Genomic DNA, 16,180 nt, shown 5'->3' with positions numbered 1-16,180 from the left:
GCTAAAACCAAGATACCTGCTAAACAAAGCACAGTGGTGCAAGACATTTTACATTAAACAACAAACTTGAACCTCATGATGGCGCTAGAGGAAATATCACCATTGGTGATTGGGTCCTTATTGCTGATTCATTTCATACAGTTCTGAGTTTGTTTCCCATGAAAAACTCTGGCTCTGTGTGTTAAACCACAAACAAAACAACCCATCAGCCTTTTGCATCCGATTGTTTGAGAAGTCTGAGCAGGAAACCCAGATAATGGGAGCTCACACTGGGAGCCCGGCTGCACAGCTTCCAGCCCATTTCCTTGAGCTTGTCACTGGAGGCCAATAAATATGGATTAACTGTTAACTGATGTGCACACTGTTTGCTGGGAAGAACAATGGGAAGACTTATTGGGGGGTTAATAAAAAATGTTACACAAGATAAAACAAAAACAGCACAGAGAAAGAGACACAACGAACTTCTTAGAGAAAAATTCATCTTTTAATCATTATGCAATTCACATAATGAAGCGCTAAGTAAAACACAGCGGATAAGAAGTCCTCTGTCAAGTCTTGCGGTTTGTTTAATCTGCTGATGCAACACAATCATCTCATCATACTTTTCTCTTTGTTTGCTGCAACAAAAGGCCCTCTTAAGGATTTTTTACATCTGATGTGACCAATTGAAAGGTAGGACTGTGATCATGTCAACTTGTACTAGCAGCGATTTGCCATTAATTTACAATTTAACATACCACAAGGTATAAAAACGATGAGACTGTTGCCCTGGAAACTTAACAGTGCATTAAAAAAAAAGCCCCCTCAGGACTGAAATCAAACAAAGGAGAGTGTAAATGTTTCAACCACAGAAAGACACACAGGTCATCTGAACGGTGCAAAGCCTCCCGTACTGCGTGTACCATTCGTAGGGTTTCAAGTATAGTGCAAAGTGACCTGGTAGTAGAAGGCACAGACTGGCTTTAGACAGTTTAGGGACTGTACAAAAATTATTGGTGAGGCGAGGGCAGCTGAGACCAATGGACCCTCCCGTCGGTGCAGATAAACCTGCTGCACCCGCCCCCATAATGTCTGTAATGCTATCATACACCTATAATAAAAAGTTAAAGCGGCTATAATCAATACTTTTATAATCACAAGGTATCAAACTGTGAAAGGGGTCTCCTGATGAACCTGCAGAGAACTGACCCCTCCTAAGCCCCGCCCCTTTTTGGTGTGCTCCAATAACAGTTGTGCTAGCCTCGTCTATGTTGAAAACAATTTTAAGATGGTTAAAAGATAAAAGCTATAATGTTATAAAAATGCTGGCTAACTAGCTAGCTAATTTATGCTAATTGTTAGCTAGTTACATCAACAATTAGTTAGCTGGTTGTTTTGCTAACATTAGCTAGCTAAATTAAAATATTGCCGTATATATATGTTGCTTTTATCTTAGAACCATCTTTTCAAAATGTGCTAGACTTGTCTATGTTGAAAAGACAACCACATTAAGTTAAATTTAAGGCTTTTCAAGACTTATTTTACATCCGTACTGACAAAAAAACTATAATGAGAAATTTTTGTTTTGTCGTTACAGCGCGATCAATACAAATTTTTCCAAAAAAACAGAAAGTTTATACAAATAACGTTAACTCCATTAATCCAAGCAATTTGTAAGTCCTGTCAAAATCATGTTCAAGACATTTTAAATCCTAAATTATTCAAATTATTGGATTTTAGACTCTTTAAAACCCTTGGACACCCTGTCTTATTGGTATCAGCATCACTCTAAGGGTACGGGTATTGGTACTGGTATGGATACTCAACCCTACGCAGCAGGCAGCTGTTGAAAAAGCTTTAAAACCCCCACAGTTAACTACCTATAGAATATAAAATATATATCTACCCTTCCTTCAACAAAAAGGAAAACCCCACCCATCCCAATCCTCTTTCCCCATGTAATAATTTCCGTACAGTCCCTTGCACAAACATTAAATAAATATCTTAAAAAGTAAATTTTCATGTGAGCAGCATTTTGCTCACACTTATAAAAGTGCAATGAGACAACTTACAGTAACGTTACAAAGGAAGTTAGCAGAAAGAACCTTTTACAAACACAATGACAACTGCAGCAGCAGTTAATGGAGAGTTTTCCACAGCAGTTGTGAAGCTGTTGGTCTCAAATCAAAGACATTCTCAGTCGGTGAAGCCTCGGTCATCCTTGCAGGCTTTTAAGAACAAAGAGTAAACTTTTCCACACTCTTTGGCCTTTGTGACTCACACAGAATCGCTCTCTTTCTATATGTAGCTGAATGTCCTCTTCTTTAGTCGAACCTTTTATTGAGAATTTCATGCGAGTCTGTGAACATGTGGCTTCGCTGGGGGCAGTGGAGGAGGAGCGCACGGTTTGATTCTGGCAGCCGGAGGAGGGCTGGGCTTGACTGGAGGTACAGGAGGAACACTCGGACTGGCTGCTTTATACTGAAAAGCAAAACAAGACGAATTTTAGACACATTTATAAATGCGAAGCTGCAACTTGTGGAGGTGTGAGTACAGTGTTTTTAATGTTTGGTCCCAAAAAATAGAAAAGCAGTCTAACCCATGACAGAAAATGGGCTGCAACTTTAAGATAAGACTTTTAATGATCCCCGGAGGGGAAACTCACATGTTGTAGCAGCACAAAGTTAAAGAGGCAGGAAACGGATAAAGAAGTATTTAAAATGGATGAATAAATGGACCTAGGTAGCCCTTAGGGTGCAGTAAACTTTGCATCCCATGCCATCTATTTTAGTCTTCTTGCATGCAAGGTTAAATATTTTTTCTTTTATGTAATGGCTTTGAAACACCTTTTGAACGCCTTATTATGTTAGATTACCCCAGATATCCCCACATAAGAGACAACTATAAGATTAAAGACAACAAACATAGAATACAAAACTATTTGGAGAATATAGAGATATCTGGCTGTGACGACCAACTCGAGGTCAAAACTTTAATTCAAATGTGTTATCTGGCACAGGATGAACGCTCGAGGCAGTGTGATGAAAAAAATGGCTGAAAATTGTCACATTATATCAGACAAATAAACTTAACTGAATGAAAAAATATTTATCTTAAGACTATGATATGATACTGGAGATACATTTACTACATACTGTGTATATAAAGCTGCAAAAGGAATAAATAAAACAAAGGAAAGAGATCAAGAAACATATTGTGTCTTTTATGCTTCTAGATAACTGGATTAAATGTCTTTATTAACTGTACGACTCCTTCAGCTCAGAGTGTTGTTGTGACCAACGTCTACACTTATTAAAGCAGCTGAAATCGTCTGCAGTGAACAGCTGCAGGTGTGACTCACCTGTGTTTTATTCAGAGGTGGTAAAGGTTTAACTGGAGGTTGAGGTTTCATCTGTGGTAAAAGAGAAAAAAGAAAGTCAGTAAGACTTCTGTGTTTTCACTTTTCCTGTCGTGTTTCAGTCAAAGTTTTCTCTCTGACAAATGTTGTTCATTTATTCTGATTGTCGTAAAGTTCAATGACTCTGTCCAGTCCCTGAAATGAACGAACACTCACCAGTACTGAGTACCGGCACACTTTTGTCCGCATGAGTACCCTTACTTCAAGTAAGCGGTATATACAATAAAGGTTGTTAAATAATTGTCTAAAAATAACTAGTTTGACACTTTGACGCCCCCAAACCCTGTGTGCAAGTTCAGGCCGCTGTGTTTCGAAAACCCTGCATACAGCTGAAAACGTCCTCGTTAAAAAGGATAAAGAATGGCCAAACAATGAGGGTTATGATGTGTTTAGGGTTGTGCTGAATTAGGGTACTGGCACCGACTTTGTCCACAAATGTTGCTAATTTTTAACTTTAATGTAACTACATGTATGCGAGACTCACATACTGTTCACATTTTCACACTTTGGCCTTAAGCTTAGAGTAGACCCTGGGATAACGTAGCCTTGTTTTCACGCTGCACTCCTACCAGCCGTGGGTTAAATGTCCGCTGGAACACGTGACTTATCTTTTACATTTATTTTTACATTCTCTTTACTTTACCCCAGTTTTTAGTCCATTTTCAGAAGATACTTCCACAAACTCAGGGCTAACTCTGCTCCAGCGCAGGGCCATCCAGCTCTAGGCTTAAAGTCGGGGTTAACCCACTTTGGAAGAGTTTTTTTGGGCCTGAGGCTAAAAAGGCTCTGAGAATGATTTTATTCCTGTGTGAAGTGTGAAAAGTGTTATTTACTCAGCTTTGTATTCAGAGTTAACTGCACACTGATCCAAACCAAATAAAGCTTAGTGTGCCGCTGGGACAGGGAGTTATAAAGTTATATTTTTCTTGTTGTCAACAAATCCCATAAAAACCAACAATGGATTAATCCTTGTAACAAGTGTTGTGTATCCAAAGCCTTCCTGTGTGCCATAGAGCTTAACTGCTGTCCAAGAACTATTAAAAATATTCATATATGTGATGTGATTTTAAATGTTACAGACAGGGTGGGGAAGTCAGAAAGTATTGAGAGACGGACTAACAGTGTTGGTCTTTTCAGGTGATTCATCAACAGAAGGAAAAAGATGGAAATACAGCCACCTTGTCCTTTACGGAGCTTCACACCACGTCTGAATACAGATAACTCTGCATGCATTATTTAATTTAACTTCTGAACTTTAGCAGCCAACTTAAGTTACCAACCCTGGATGCGATCCTCTGTTTGCATTATGTATTAGATGTTTTTGTCTAAAGCTTACCGGCTCAGTCTGTGAGGTAGACGCCACTGAAGACAATTTCTTTGGTGGCTGGAAAAAGAAAAAAAGAAGCACATAATAAGTATGAGAGTACTGCTGTAAAACACTTGAGCCTGCCCACACACGATGAACTAATTGATCCCTGACATGACTAACTCCTCCGGCCCTGTGTACCTGTGGAGCGGGTCGGCTGGGAGTCACAGTAACAATCAGAGGAGCGCAGGCTTGCGCCGCTGTTGATTCCATGAAAGTGGGCTGACTGATCTGAGGTCTGTCTTTACCATTCGGCTCCTGGAACATCGGGTTCAGCCTGTCTGGAGCTGAGTGCACTTTCCTGCGAACACGACATTTATTCAGCTGGGAAATGGAAGACAGACGACAGACACTGGACAGAGCTGCATAGTAGATGTGAGAGAATGCACTCAAGTACCTTTTGGACGTGTAGTTGTCCATGTTGTCCTTTTTACAGCACATCAGGCTCGCGATCACTACAGTGATCACCAGGAGGATGGAGAGAACCGCACACACACCAGCTATTATCCCATTCTGACCTGCAGGCGTAGATGGGGAAATTACACTGCTGCACATCGTAATGTAGTTATTATAATCCTTAATACACAATGTATAGCACATTAAATGTATACTAAATATATTAAATATAAATTATGAGCAGGTTTTTTTCAGCCTTTGCTTATTGTAAGGGGCTCGAGGGATGGAAATGCCTGAGACGGAAATATCTCAACAAGTAGCTCAGTGTACGGCTGCCACCATGACAAAGAAAGTTTCTCGTTAAATTAGAAACTTCCTTCTGGGCTACAGTGTCTCTTTATGCTCGGACTTTTCTTTACCATAACATCAGCTCACCACAATGAGAAGAGCTTCTTGTTTTTTTATGATTTTGTGCGATACAGATTCAGGTACTGTTTCTTTTGTGGTGATAATGTGAAAAATACAGTTATAATGTAAAAAGGAGCTCGTTTAAACAGGAAGGTCGTTATAATGAGGCAGCGAGCGTTTTCTGTTTGTCATGGCGGCAGCAACATGACAAACATTGAGGAGGCAAAAATTATACAAAGCCTCAACAAAGGATGACAAATACAAGAAGATTATTTTTGTTATTATCATTTCACCATAATTTGGGGAGTATGCACAACCAAGCAGCGTACGGAAAACATCGGTTTCACAAGTTTTTCGACTTGTTTTGGAGAGGAAGGAACGCCGTACGGCCTGTGCTGAGACATTTCACAATACTGGCCTGTGTCTCTTCTTCCTCCTTTATTTCTGTTTTCAGCTGCTCACCGTGAGATCTGAACCGTTGCATAATCACTTGGCCCACTCTTTAAAACTTTCTACTGTGGCAGCTCCAGATAAGAGATACCACATGTGTGCCTCTGTTTTGTAAGATGATGCAGCCTAACTTCAATAAAGATGCAAACTCTCATTTTATATCAGGAACACTCGATTCGGTCAGTGCTGGAAACAGGAGATCAGTCATAATGAATGATTCATGTTTTTTACTGGAAGAATGATTCAACAAGCAGGTGTGAGCTGTTTTTATCTGCACCGCTCGCTCAGATCCGGACTTCAGGTTAAACTCATATAAATAGATCATATTTTGTATTAGCAATTTAGATAAGGTCATAAAGTTAGTTCCAGTAAAGTGTTTAGTACCTTGAGGTAAATCTGCATACTGGATGTCACAATAGGGTGGAGCCCAGCCAGGATTACAGTGGCACTCGTTCTTGTGATTACACACCTGAAGATAAAATGCAATACAGTGAATTTAGACATGAGTCAAGCACTCGGACGTGCAGTTTCGGCTCCCCAAGAGTCCAACTGAAAACAGCTACAAATGATTTCATGTCCTAAAATAACTCACTCACCCCGTTGTTGTTGCATTTCTTTGCACAATCCTCCGTTTTCCCATAAACCGATAAATCCACACATCTGTTGTCGAAGCAAACCTGTGGGCAAACGTTTGAATCTGAGCAGAACGTCCGACATGGCTACCAAAACTCCACGTAATGTCTCTTCCCCGCTGACAGTTTTACCTTATTTGGTCCACATTTGGTTCCTTTTGGCACCATGTCCATGTTTCTGGTCTTGTCGTCATCCTCAGCCAGTTTGCATTCTATGCCGTACACAGTGTAGGATGCCCTTTTACCTGTGATGGACTCGCCCCCTCCTCCACAAAATATCGATCCACACTTAAGATTTCTGCAAAGAAAAGGAAAATCAACAAATGAATGAAGAATTTGTTGGGCTTGGTTGGCCCTGTGGTCTGAAGCATCAGACTGGGACAGACCCAGAACACGATGGAGGGATTATTATCTCATCTGGTTGTGGCCTGCACCACAGTGTGCCCCCACAACCCGGCCCCGGATAAGTGGAAGAAAATGGATGGATGGATGGAATTGTTCAGCTACATTAACAAAATAGCACAAAACTGACCTCAAACATATAAACTTTCATGTGTTTTTTTCATAGTTTTTGCTACTTTTCAGTCCTGGAACTGGAGCATGCTGTGTTCCAGGTCTCCTTTGGGAGTATTTTGTGATAAACTTTGGATAGAAACCCAGTGAGGCCTTCAACAGGAAGTTCTGTGTAAATGTGTAAATGCCGTTGATACGTACGATTCAGTACAGGGGGCGTAGTTGGACTGCGTCTTCCCACAGTTTGCACCTTTTTCCCCCCGTTTGTTCAGGTTAAAGCACACGTCTGATCCAACTCTGGTCCCTGAGGAAGGAAGAGATTCATTCTCTTAAACCCATTTATACCACACTGCAATAAAAGGAATCTTAAGAAAGTTAAAAAGTCTTGTTTCTACAAATGAGTCTTATTTTTTGTCTAAAGAGAAAAATAATCTTCTCAAGCATTTTTTGCATCATAAAAGTAATCTGGTAAGATATTACAGCTAATATTGAGCTATATTTAACAGAACAACAATGGTTGCACAATACCCCAGCAGAGAAACAAGATTATCTTCCGTATTTTCAGAGTAAGAGCACTTGCACAACTTCTCAGTTTAAGAGAAAGTCGTCTGGTCCCAGTGTTGGAAATTAAGCAGCTGTTTAGTTTTTCATTGTTTCACAAGAAATGTTAAAAATAAGAATGTTTCTGGTGCTTTAATTCAGAATAAAGTCACAGATTTTAATTTTGTTTAAAGAAGTCATATTGTAAGATTTTTAGATTCTTAAATTCAGCCCAACAAAGTGAACAAAATACTTATTTTAAGAATCTTAAATAACTGAGTTTTCATTGCTTGTAATAAACACAACTTGCTTACATTTCTTGCATTTTTTCTGGTTTTAAGGCCTTTTATGGTTTTTCAGTAGCTGATTGTTTTGCTAGTTTTAGGAATTCTAGCCAAGCTAAATTGTTTTACCCCACTGGCAGATTTTTTTGCTCAATACCAGAAAATTTGATTATATTTAAGAATGTGTGGCTTGTTTCCAAAAGGGCTGTTTTTCAGTGTGGGAGAGGGGAAAACAAGTTTGGTATGACTTCTTAATCAAAATTGAATATCACAGAATTATAGAAATAGAATCTAAAATGAAGTTTTGTGGGTTTTTAACTATTTTCGGCTGCACAGAGTAAGTTTGTAATGACAAAGTTAATATAGAAGCAAAGAGAAAACCCAAAGAATGATACAAATAAAAATACTGAGATAATAAGTCAACACTGACTGTCCAGATCAGTTGAATATATGTGATATTAAGTCATAACTTTGAGATTGTGAATGAATTCAGGGCTGCACTGGTTCTCTGAACACTTACACAACATTAAATCTACTTAGAAAGGGGGAAACTGGATGTTCAGGCACATGGGATGATGTTAGGATATCATTAAAATTGGACACGCTAGAGATTAATGTTGATTTTTAAATACACAGAGACTCCTATTTCCTGTGAAAGTGCTATTCATTAAACTCTCTGTAGTCCCTTATAATGAAAATGCACACCATCAAATGTGGCAATTATTCTTAGAAAGAGCCATTTCCACCATGTGACACTGAAATTTACTGAAGCTACTCGAAATAGACTAAAAACCAAAGCTCCTCGAGGCTCAGCTTGTCTGTTGAAAAGAAAATAAAAGCCCTGGCGCACACAGTCACTGTCTTGTGTCTTGCTTTCTCTCCAGTGACCACACTGACAGCAGAGTGCTGAGCGTACCTGGTCCAAACAGCCTCCAGCACTGCTGCTCATGTGTGGGGCAGCGGCCGTTGTAGCAGTAGCCCTGCGCCTGGTTGTAGCACGGTTTGCCGTTCATCTCGAAGCTGTCTTCGGGACAATCCTCCGACACGCCGGTGCAGTACTCCGGCAGGTCGCAGCCACTGGCGGCCTTTCTGCACACACTTCCTGCCGCTGTCACCTGAGGGTTAAAGATTTGATTTAGGGGGGGGAGGAATAAAGAAGAGCCGGCTCGAGCACAAGTTGGTTGAATAATTAACTCGTTCAACACTCGCACCACCTCTTCCAGGCTTTGATGCTATCATTTGAGGATGTGGGGGACTTGATGATGTGGGTTTCCTGTTTATCTTTGAACTGCTGTTTCGCTGTGGGTTTAAGAGTAACCTTCTCCTTATACACAGCAGCAGGGTGTGTCTGTATGGTTGACCTTTCTGTAACCTACGCTCTCTGTCCGCCTAGAGCCCAGTATAGAGGCTCTTTTAGTCATGCAGCGTGACTATAAGGAAATATCTAAACAACTATTGGAAATAGATTTTAAACATTCCTGGTTCCCAGAGGATGAATCCTTGTTACTTTAGTGATCTCCATAGTGAAATATCACAACCAATATGTCCCCCTCTGGATGAACTGCAACACCTCTGGAGATCGATTTCAACTCACACCTGCAAAATCAATATCCTCCCATCATCCTTAGCAGCACTTAGCATCCTAGCACACTAAACTACAGTAAGACTGGAAACATTATACCATCATTTTAGCATTTTCCTAGTATGGCTGCAGATTTCTTTGTCTTGTTAAAGGACCAGTGTGAAGAATTTAGTGGCATCTAGTGGTGTGGTTGCAGACTGCAACTCCCTCGCTTCACCCTCCCCTTTCCGTGTGTATGCATATTCCAATGCCTCTATCTATTATATTCCATTTCCGCCAGCAGATCCTCCTAAATGTTACACACTGGACCTTTAAATGGTGGAAATCCAAAGAGCAAGCTGCTGACAAAGTCTAAGAAAGCCACTTTAAAAGCTTCATTAAAGGCAGCTGTGTAAATGTACCTGGCAGTTGTCACAGCATTGTCCATGAGCACACTGAGAGCCTTCAGTCAGGCGACAAGTTGAAGCGTCACAACACGGGTTCCTGCATTCCTAGAAAACACAATCAAACACGATCTTCTTCAGTTGAGTCATGTTTGTGTATCCAGTTACATCTTCAACAGGAAATGCAGTGATGAAAGTTAACGGAAAACAGAACAGATCTAAATCTCCCACACAAACATCTCTGCCAAGAACGTGAGCTCACAGGAAAACTATTTTAAATTTTGAGGCCAGCTTGGGATGCCTCTGATTCCCTTTTATTAACTGTAACCTCGCACACAGGAAACCACACCAGTCAGCTAAAACAGTAACAACCAAATGACGTCCTTCACCAGAGGTTATATTAAAACTTTCCAAGGTCCCAAAAATGACTCATCTGTTAGAGTCAGAGCCTCCACTGAAGGTTTTACCTCCACAGTGCCACAGTCACACTCCTCTCCGGGGTCCAGCATGGCGTTGCCGCAGCGAGGGGCGATGGCGATGGTCTTAACGGAGCTCGGCTTGGACAGGCAGCTGGGCTGAGCGCGCTCCATGAATTCAGCGAGCTGCTCTATGCTGCAGTCGCTGAAGAACTCCGGGAATGCTTGAGTTCCCGTCCTGAAGAGGAGGAAAACAGGATTTACACTACATGGCCAAAAGTGTGTGGACACCTGGACATTACATCCGTATGTGATTGCTGAATATTTAATTCTGTTAATCTGCTGCTATTACAGCCTCCACTCTTCTGGTTTCTGTCTTTCCACAAGTGCAGGCTAGTCACTTTCTGTCACACTAAACTAGTCAAACCACCTTCGTGCACCGAGACACTGTCATGTTCAAACAAGAAACAAAAGAAAACTGCCACAGAGTTGGAAGAACTCTACAGTCTGAATATGAGTGAGTGCTGCAGCATTAAGATTCCCCTTAATCAGAACCAGTGAGTGACTTAGCCCAAACCAAGGATAGAGGGCATATGTATCATTCTTAATGTTTTATCACCACGACAGAAACAGCAGGTAGCTGTTATAGTATGATAATGCTAATAATTATAAGCTCATTTTACTTTTGTTTGTTTATTATTTGTTAATTTTACTTCCTGAAAACCGATCAAGACTTCACCTGAGCTTATCCGCCATCACGCAGTTCCCGCTGTACGACGGACCGCACACACAACCCGTGGCATCATGGGACAAGCCAAAGTTATGTCCCATCTCATGAGCGATGGTGGAGGCGAGGCCTATCGGGTTGTCATGGTGATCCTGGAGGAGAAAAGCAGCAGAATGTATCACGAGATACCGAAACACTCTCACCTTCCACCTGCGGCCGTTGGTAGGATTAGTGGAAGTCGTTACTCGTACCTGATTCACTCCGCCGGAGTTCTCAGAACACATGGCAAACTTATTCGCGAGTCCAACTGTATCTCCATCAAAATCTTTGCCACTGTTGAGGGACAATGAGGGACAAAGAAGTCTCACATCAGGTCAAACTGGCTGCATTAAAGCGTTCAACGTGTGCACGGAGATCTGAGACTCATCCTTACGTCACAAACTGGGCGTTGTCGTGCTTCGTCTTCGGCAGAAGGCTGGCCTGTCGCCACAGGAGGAAATTGTCCAGAGCCGTCTCCGAATTAAGGTGAACGTTAAAGTGGTCTTCGTACGTCCAGATCTCCAAGCCCACCAGCATGACCCGGATGTTCAGAGATCGATACAGCTGCAGGCGGGGAGAGGAGACGTCAGTTATTTCAGCGAACGCACCGGGAGCTTCCGGTGGCGAGACGAGGGAAGGAAAAACATGCTTTTACCTTGTCAACGTGATTTATAACTCCAAGAATACGGGATTTAGTCTGGCTTCCGTATCGGTTGTACTGGAGGAAGAGAAACACGGTCAGATACGATGTAAAAGAACAGCTTTAAAAGGGATTTTAACTATGATATTTACCTCAGCATTGTCCACCACCACAAACAGCTCCACAAACTTCTGCGGACCTGTGATGGTTTTAGATTTCTGATAAAAAAAGAAAAACCGTTATATTAATATTCTCATTTAAATTGACATAAAGAAGTACAAAAAAAGATCCGTCTACTGCTTTATATCTCTTATATCAGCTGTTTATTACTTTTACTACAATAGAAACTACACATTAAAGAGACATTACAGGTAACGCTGATGTTTGTGACCAGCTCACAAACAAATATTTGCCTGTAGCGTCTTTAAATGTAACAGAAAGCAAAGAAAAGGAAATAAGAACAGGATTATTTGATTATTATTCATATTTTACTCACTCATACACACGCACACTAGTTAGTTTCAGTTCCAGTGTGTCACTTCCCTGTACATCTTATCATAATATTTGACCATATTTCTACAGAATAATTTTTCTCTCACATTGGCGGAAATGGGCCGCCATAGGAAATTAAGCTTGAAAAGTACTTAAAATGTTTAATTATAATTATTATTATCATCATCAAAAATGTATTTTTAAAAGATAAACTTGCGTCTCCACTTAAGAAGACTTAATTTTCACGATTGGAGACTTTGAATTTGATTCTAAAATCTGCCTTTACATAAAACATGTCTTTAATCTGGATGTTACAGTGTTAAGAGTCACTTTTAGACCCCTGAACTTCCATCATCTTCTGGCTGAATTGGATAAAACCTAGTCACCTACCCACAATCTGGACCTGAAGAGTCCTGCGGGTCGAGGGCCCTGGTCCTGGTCCCGGTCGTACGATATGGTGGTGTTGGACGAGGAGCCGGGCCTGCTGTTGAACTTCAGGTGTTCCTGTCTGTAAACTGCGTGGTCGTCGTCCTCAGACTGTCCCAGAGGCTCAATCAGGTAGAGCTGCTGCCGGGCTCGCACAAAGCCACTGAGAACAAATTGTATATGTTCATAAATGTGATTCGACTTATAAATGGGGATAGTTTTGTCCACTATAAACTGTCTGTGAACACAGGAGCAGTGGAAACAGTACCTCTTTTGTCCACAGGGGTCGCCAGAATCAACATAAAAAAGTATTCCTCGTGAGGGCTTTAAAGGGACAGTTCTTCCTCTTGCCTGTAGTGCTGTTTATTTATCTAGATAGTTTTAGTTTTGGAGACATCAGCGGTTGGTTTGCGATGCTTTTCGAGGAGATAGCTAGCGTTACATCCTCTGCCGTCAGGAGCACGAGCCTCTCGACTGTGAGTAGATGAACGTTTCCTACTGTGCGGTGATACGTAGAAAGAAAATAGTCCCTATATGGAAGTTCTCAGAGCAAGGTTTAGGGATTATCTTGAGTAACCGAGTCATGATTTCTGGAAAGAGGCATTACTGTTGAGTTTTTTGGCGCTTTTAAGCACCACAAACCAACCGCTGATATCTCCAAAACTTAGATAGATTAGATAGATAAATAAACTGGTACTTTTTTGTGTTGATTCTAGCGACCCCTGTGGACAAAAGTGGTACTGATTCCACCACCTTGTTTCATTGATTTCAAGGGGGAAAAGGCATAAAAACAAATTAAGGACATTTAAAAACACAATAAAAAGGAAAATAAGTTCAATTAAAACAGATTATATACAAGTTATACTGCAGTAACTGGACAAGGTGACATTCAATAAAGGAAAGGAAGTGTGGTAGAAAGATTAATCAACTGATGACCAAACACCATGAAGCAACACATTTCACAAAAATCTGATAAACTTTTACTGACGGCAAATTACAAACAGGATGTTCTGAAGCAGTGAAACATCTTCTTACCTAACGCCCGAACAGATCCCGACGCTGACCGAAGAGTCCTTCATGCCCTCGATGTGACCGTGGTAGTAGCAGTGCTCCTGGGTGGAAACACGATCAATTAAAGATGAATCTGTGCGTTCAATCTGCCGGAGTTAGTTTACATTCTTCTCAAAGACTCACAAAGGGAGTTCTTTGTCTTTAATGTCCATGAGATTATGAATCAGAGGTTAGGTATGTCAGATCTTTATCATGTTTGGGTCACTTACAGTAAACTTTTCATTCAGTATCATTGCACTAAATTCAGTGCACTAGGTCAGTTCAGTTATATGAATAAATACATTTTATTGTACAGAAATGTCATAAAATAAAGAAAAACATCTAATTTCCCGACTATAAAACATTATTTTCAACTACTCTATTAAAAATGTCATCTTTTTGTCTTAATTTAACACTTCTGAGGTCAATTAAAGTCAAATCTCACCTCATTTGGTGACGTTGTCACACGTTTTCCGTCTTCTGAATAGTGTGTTTCAGTGTAGCCTTTCCCAAAAAGATTCCTATAAAATACAGTCGGAAAAACATGTTATATATACATAACATATATTTACATTTTTAAATATTAAAAATACATATTTTGTTAAGTGGGATCTGAAATGTTTACCTGTTTTTTTCCAGGTGAATCGTGTGCTTCTTCCCTTCAACAGCTAACTCGTACCGAACTGTATCAGGATAAAGCTGTTGAAAAATCAAGATCATCACATGAAAAAGTATTGATAACAAGGTATTGATAACAATTAGACCAATTAGCAGCAGTGGAAGAATGACTCACAACCTTTACTTGGGTAAAACCACAGTAAAAATACTCTGTTACAGGTATAAGTCCTGTAAGTTTTAATGTAAATGTACTTCAGGGAGTTTTAACTGGTTATGAAACAGTCTCAGTTTAATCCTGATGCCTCTATATGACCTCTCTGATCCTGTAAGAGGGGCAATAACAACGGTGGATTCATCAATTCAAGGACAATGGATGCATATTGAATATAACTGATTATATATATTCCATAAAATACCGTTTATATGAGCTCATAATTGTGTTTGAGGTTTTAAAAGAAATCGGATTCTTGAAATAAACAAAACAATACCGCTATTGTCCACTTAAACTATTAAAAGTAAAAGTACTCATTAGGCAGAATCTCCCTTAATTAAGATGTTTATATTATTATATATTATATTACTGAATTACTGTAATAAACAGATGAGAAAGTAACATTTAAAGTCTCTTTTTTGAGTATTTCCATCTAATGCTACTTAACTTTATCACATTTTATACTTTTTAATGCACTAGATGTATTTGTAGTTATTTTAAGAAGAAAGGTTTAACATGCAAAACATTGTGATATATATAAAATATGATCCAACAGTAATTAAAGTACAGCTACAGTAGTTAGATTACAGAGAAATATCTTTTTATAAGTACATTAGTGATAATATTCAGCTTTTTATAACATCAGGTAGTTCTTCCACCAGCTCCATGACTAACAGGTGTCACAGGAGGGTGAAGAAGGTGAGGAAGGTGAGGAAGGTGCGTTGTACTCACCTGGTTGTCCCGCAGGCTCCTCTTTAGTCTCCCCGCGAGTCTCTGAGGTCTGACCACCTCATATCTCTCCACGTGAGACAACATCCCCGAGCACTGCACGAGACAAACTACACACAGCAGGCAACATTTCATTATTATTATTATTATTATTATTATGATTATTATTATTACAGTAGATTTATGAGCAGAATGTGGAGATATTGCTGCTTTTAATGTTTCACAGACTTCTAGGAAGTCATCGGCACTCCCTAACTAATTATAGACTATTTGTTTTTAAAACACTACAACAATAAAATGCATTAAAGACACATTAATTAACATTATAACAGGCGGGAAGCTCATTAAAGCTCATCAAAAGCCACTAATTCACCTTTTTTCTACTGATTTTAGCTCGTTTGGACACTTTAAAGCAGGACCAATGACCGCATAATAAAAGTATGTAACATTATAATGTATAAGAGCTGTGAGGAAGCTGCACTGGAAACTTAATGAAAGTGTTTTATTATAGATAAACTCACCCCACATCAGCCACACTGAGACCTGGTTCGCTCCCATGATGGTGCACTCTGCTCGGGCTCTCTGTCTCTCAACCACCGTTAGTCATCGGTCGTCCAGCAGCTGTTCCGTTAAAGCTCCGCCTCCCGGTTCTCTCTTATCGCCGCCTCGCATGTTTACCGGAAAGAAACCGTCCAGCGAGCTCCGATTTAGAAGAATAAAACAAACTCCCGCTGAAATTTTCATTGTAGTTATTTATTTTATTTTTTATTTAATTGTTTTATTATTTATTATATTGTATTTTACATTCACAAGTGCATTTTTTAAAAGTTGCTCCAAGCTTGTGGCATTTATAAATGATAATAATATAATAAGTTAATTAA

General features: G+C 40.0%; 1 protein-coding gene across 1 annotated transcript; it reads right to left on the bottom strand.

Annotated features, from left to right (window-relative positions):
• Nucleotides 1-462: 462 nt before the first annotated feature.
• Nucleotides 463-15,923, bottom strand: adam8b (ADAM metallopeptidase domain 8b). The gene is made up of 23 exons (XM_051417693.1): nucleotides 15,821-15,923; nucleotides 15,303-15,409; nucleotides 14,367-14,440; nucleotides 14,187-14,262; nucleotides 13,727-13,803; nucleotides 12,656-12,854; nucleotides 11,926-11,991; nucleotides 11,789-11,851; nucleotides 11,528-11,697; nucleotides 11,346-11,427; nucleotides 11,107-11,246; nucleotides 10,419-10,605; nucleotides 9,970-10,059; nucleotides 8,903-9,101; nucleotides 7,364-7,466; nucleotides 6,782-6,947; nucleotides 6,614-6,694; nucleotides 6,402-6,486; nucleotides 5,161-5,281; nucleotides 4,905-5,064; nucleotides 4,734-4,781; nucleotides 3,341-3,391; nucleotides 463-2,460 (listed from the first exon to the last, which is right to left on the bottom strand). The coding sequence occupies exons 1-23, from the start codon at nucleotides 15,855-15,857 to the stop codon at nucleotides 2,329-2,331; spliced, it is 2,514 nt and encodes an 837-aa protein (XP_051273653.1). The 5' UTR covers nucleotides 15,858-15,923; the 3' UTR covers nucleotides 463-2,328.
• Nucleotides 15,924-16,180: the final 257 nt, after the last annotated feature.

The sequence above is a fragment of the Dicentrarchus labrax genome, unplaced genomic scaffold (assembly GCF_905237075.1).
Source record: "Dicentrarchus labrax unplaced genomic scaffold, dlabrax2021, whole genome shotgun sequence".
Classification (NCBI taxonomy): domain Eukaryota; kingdom Metazoa; phylum Chordata; class Actinopteri; family Moronidae; genus Dicentrarchus; species Dicentrarchus labrax.
This window is presented reverse-complemented; position numbering and strand designations above follow the sequence as displayed.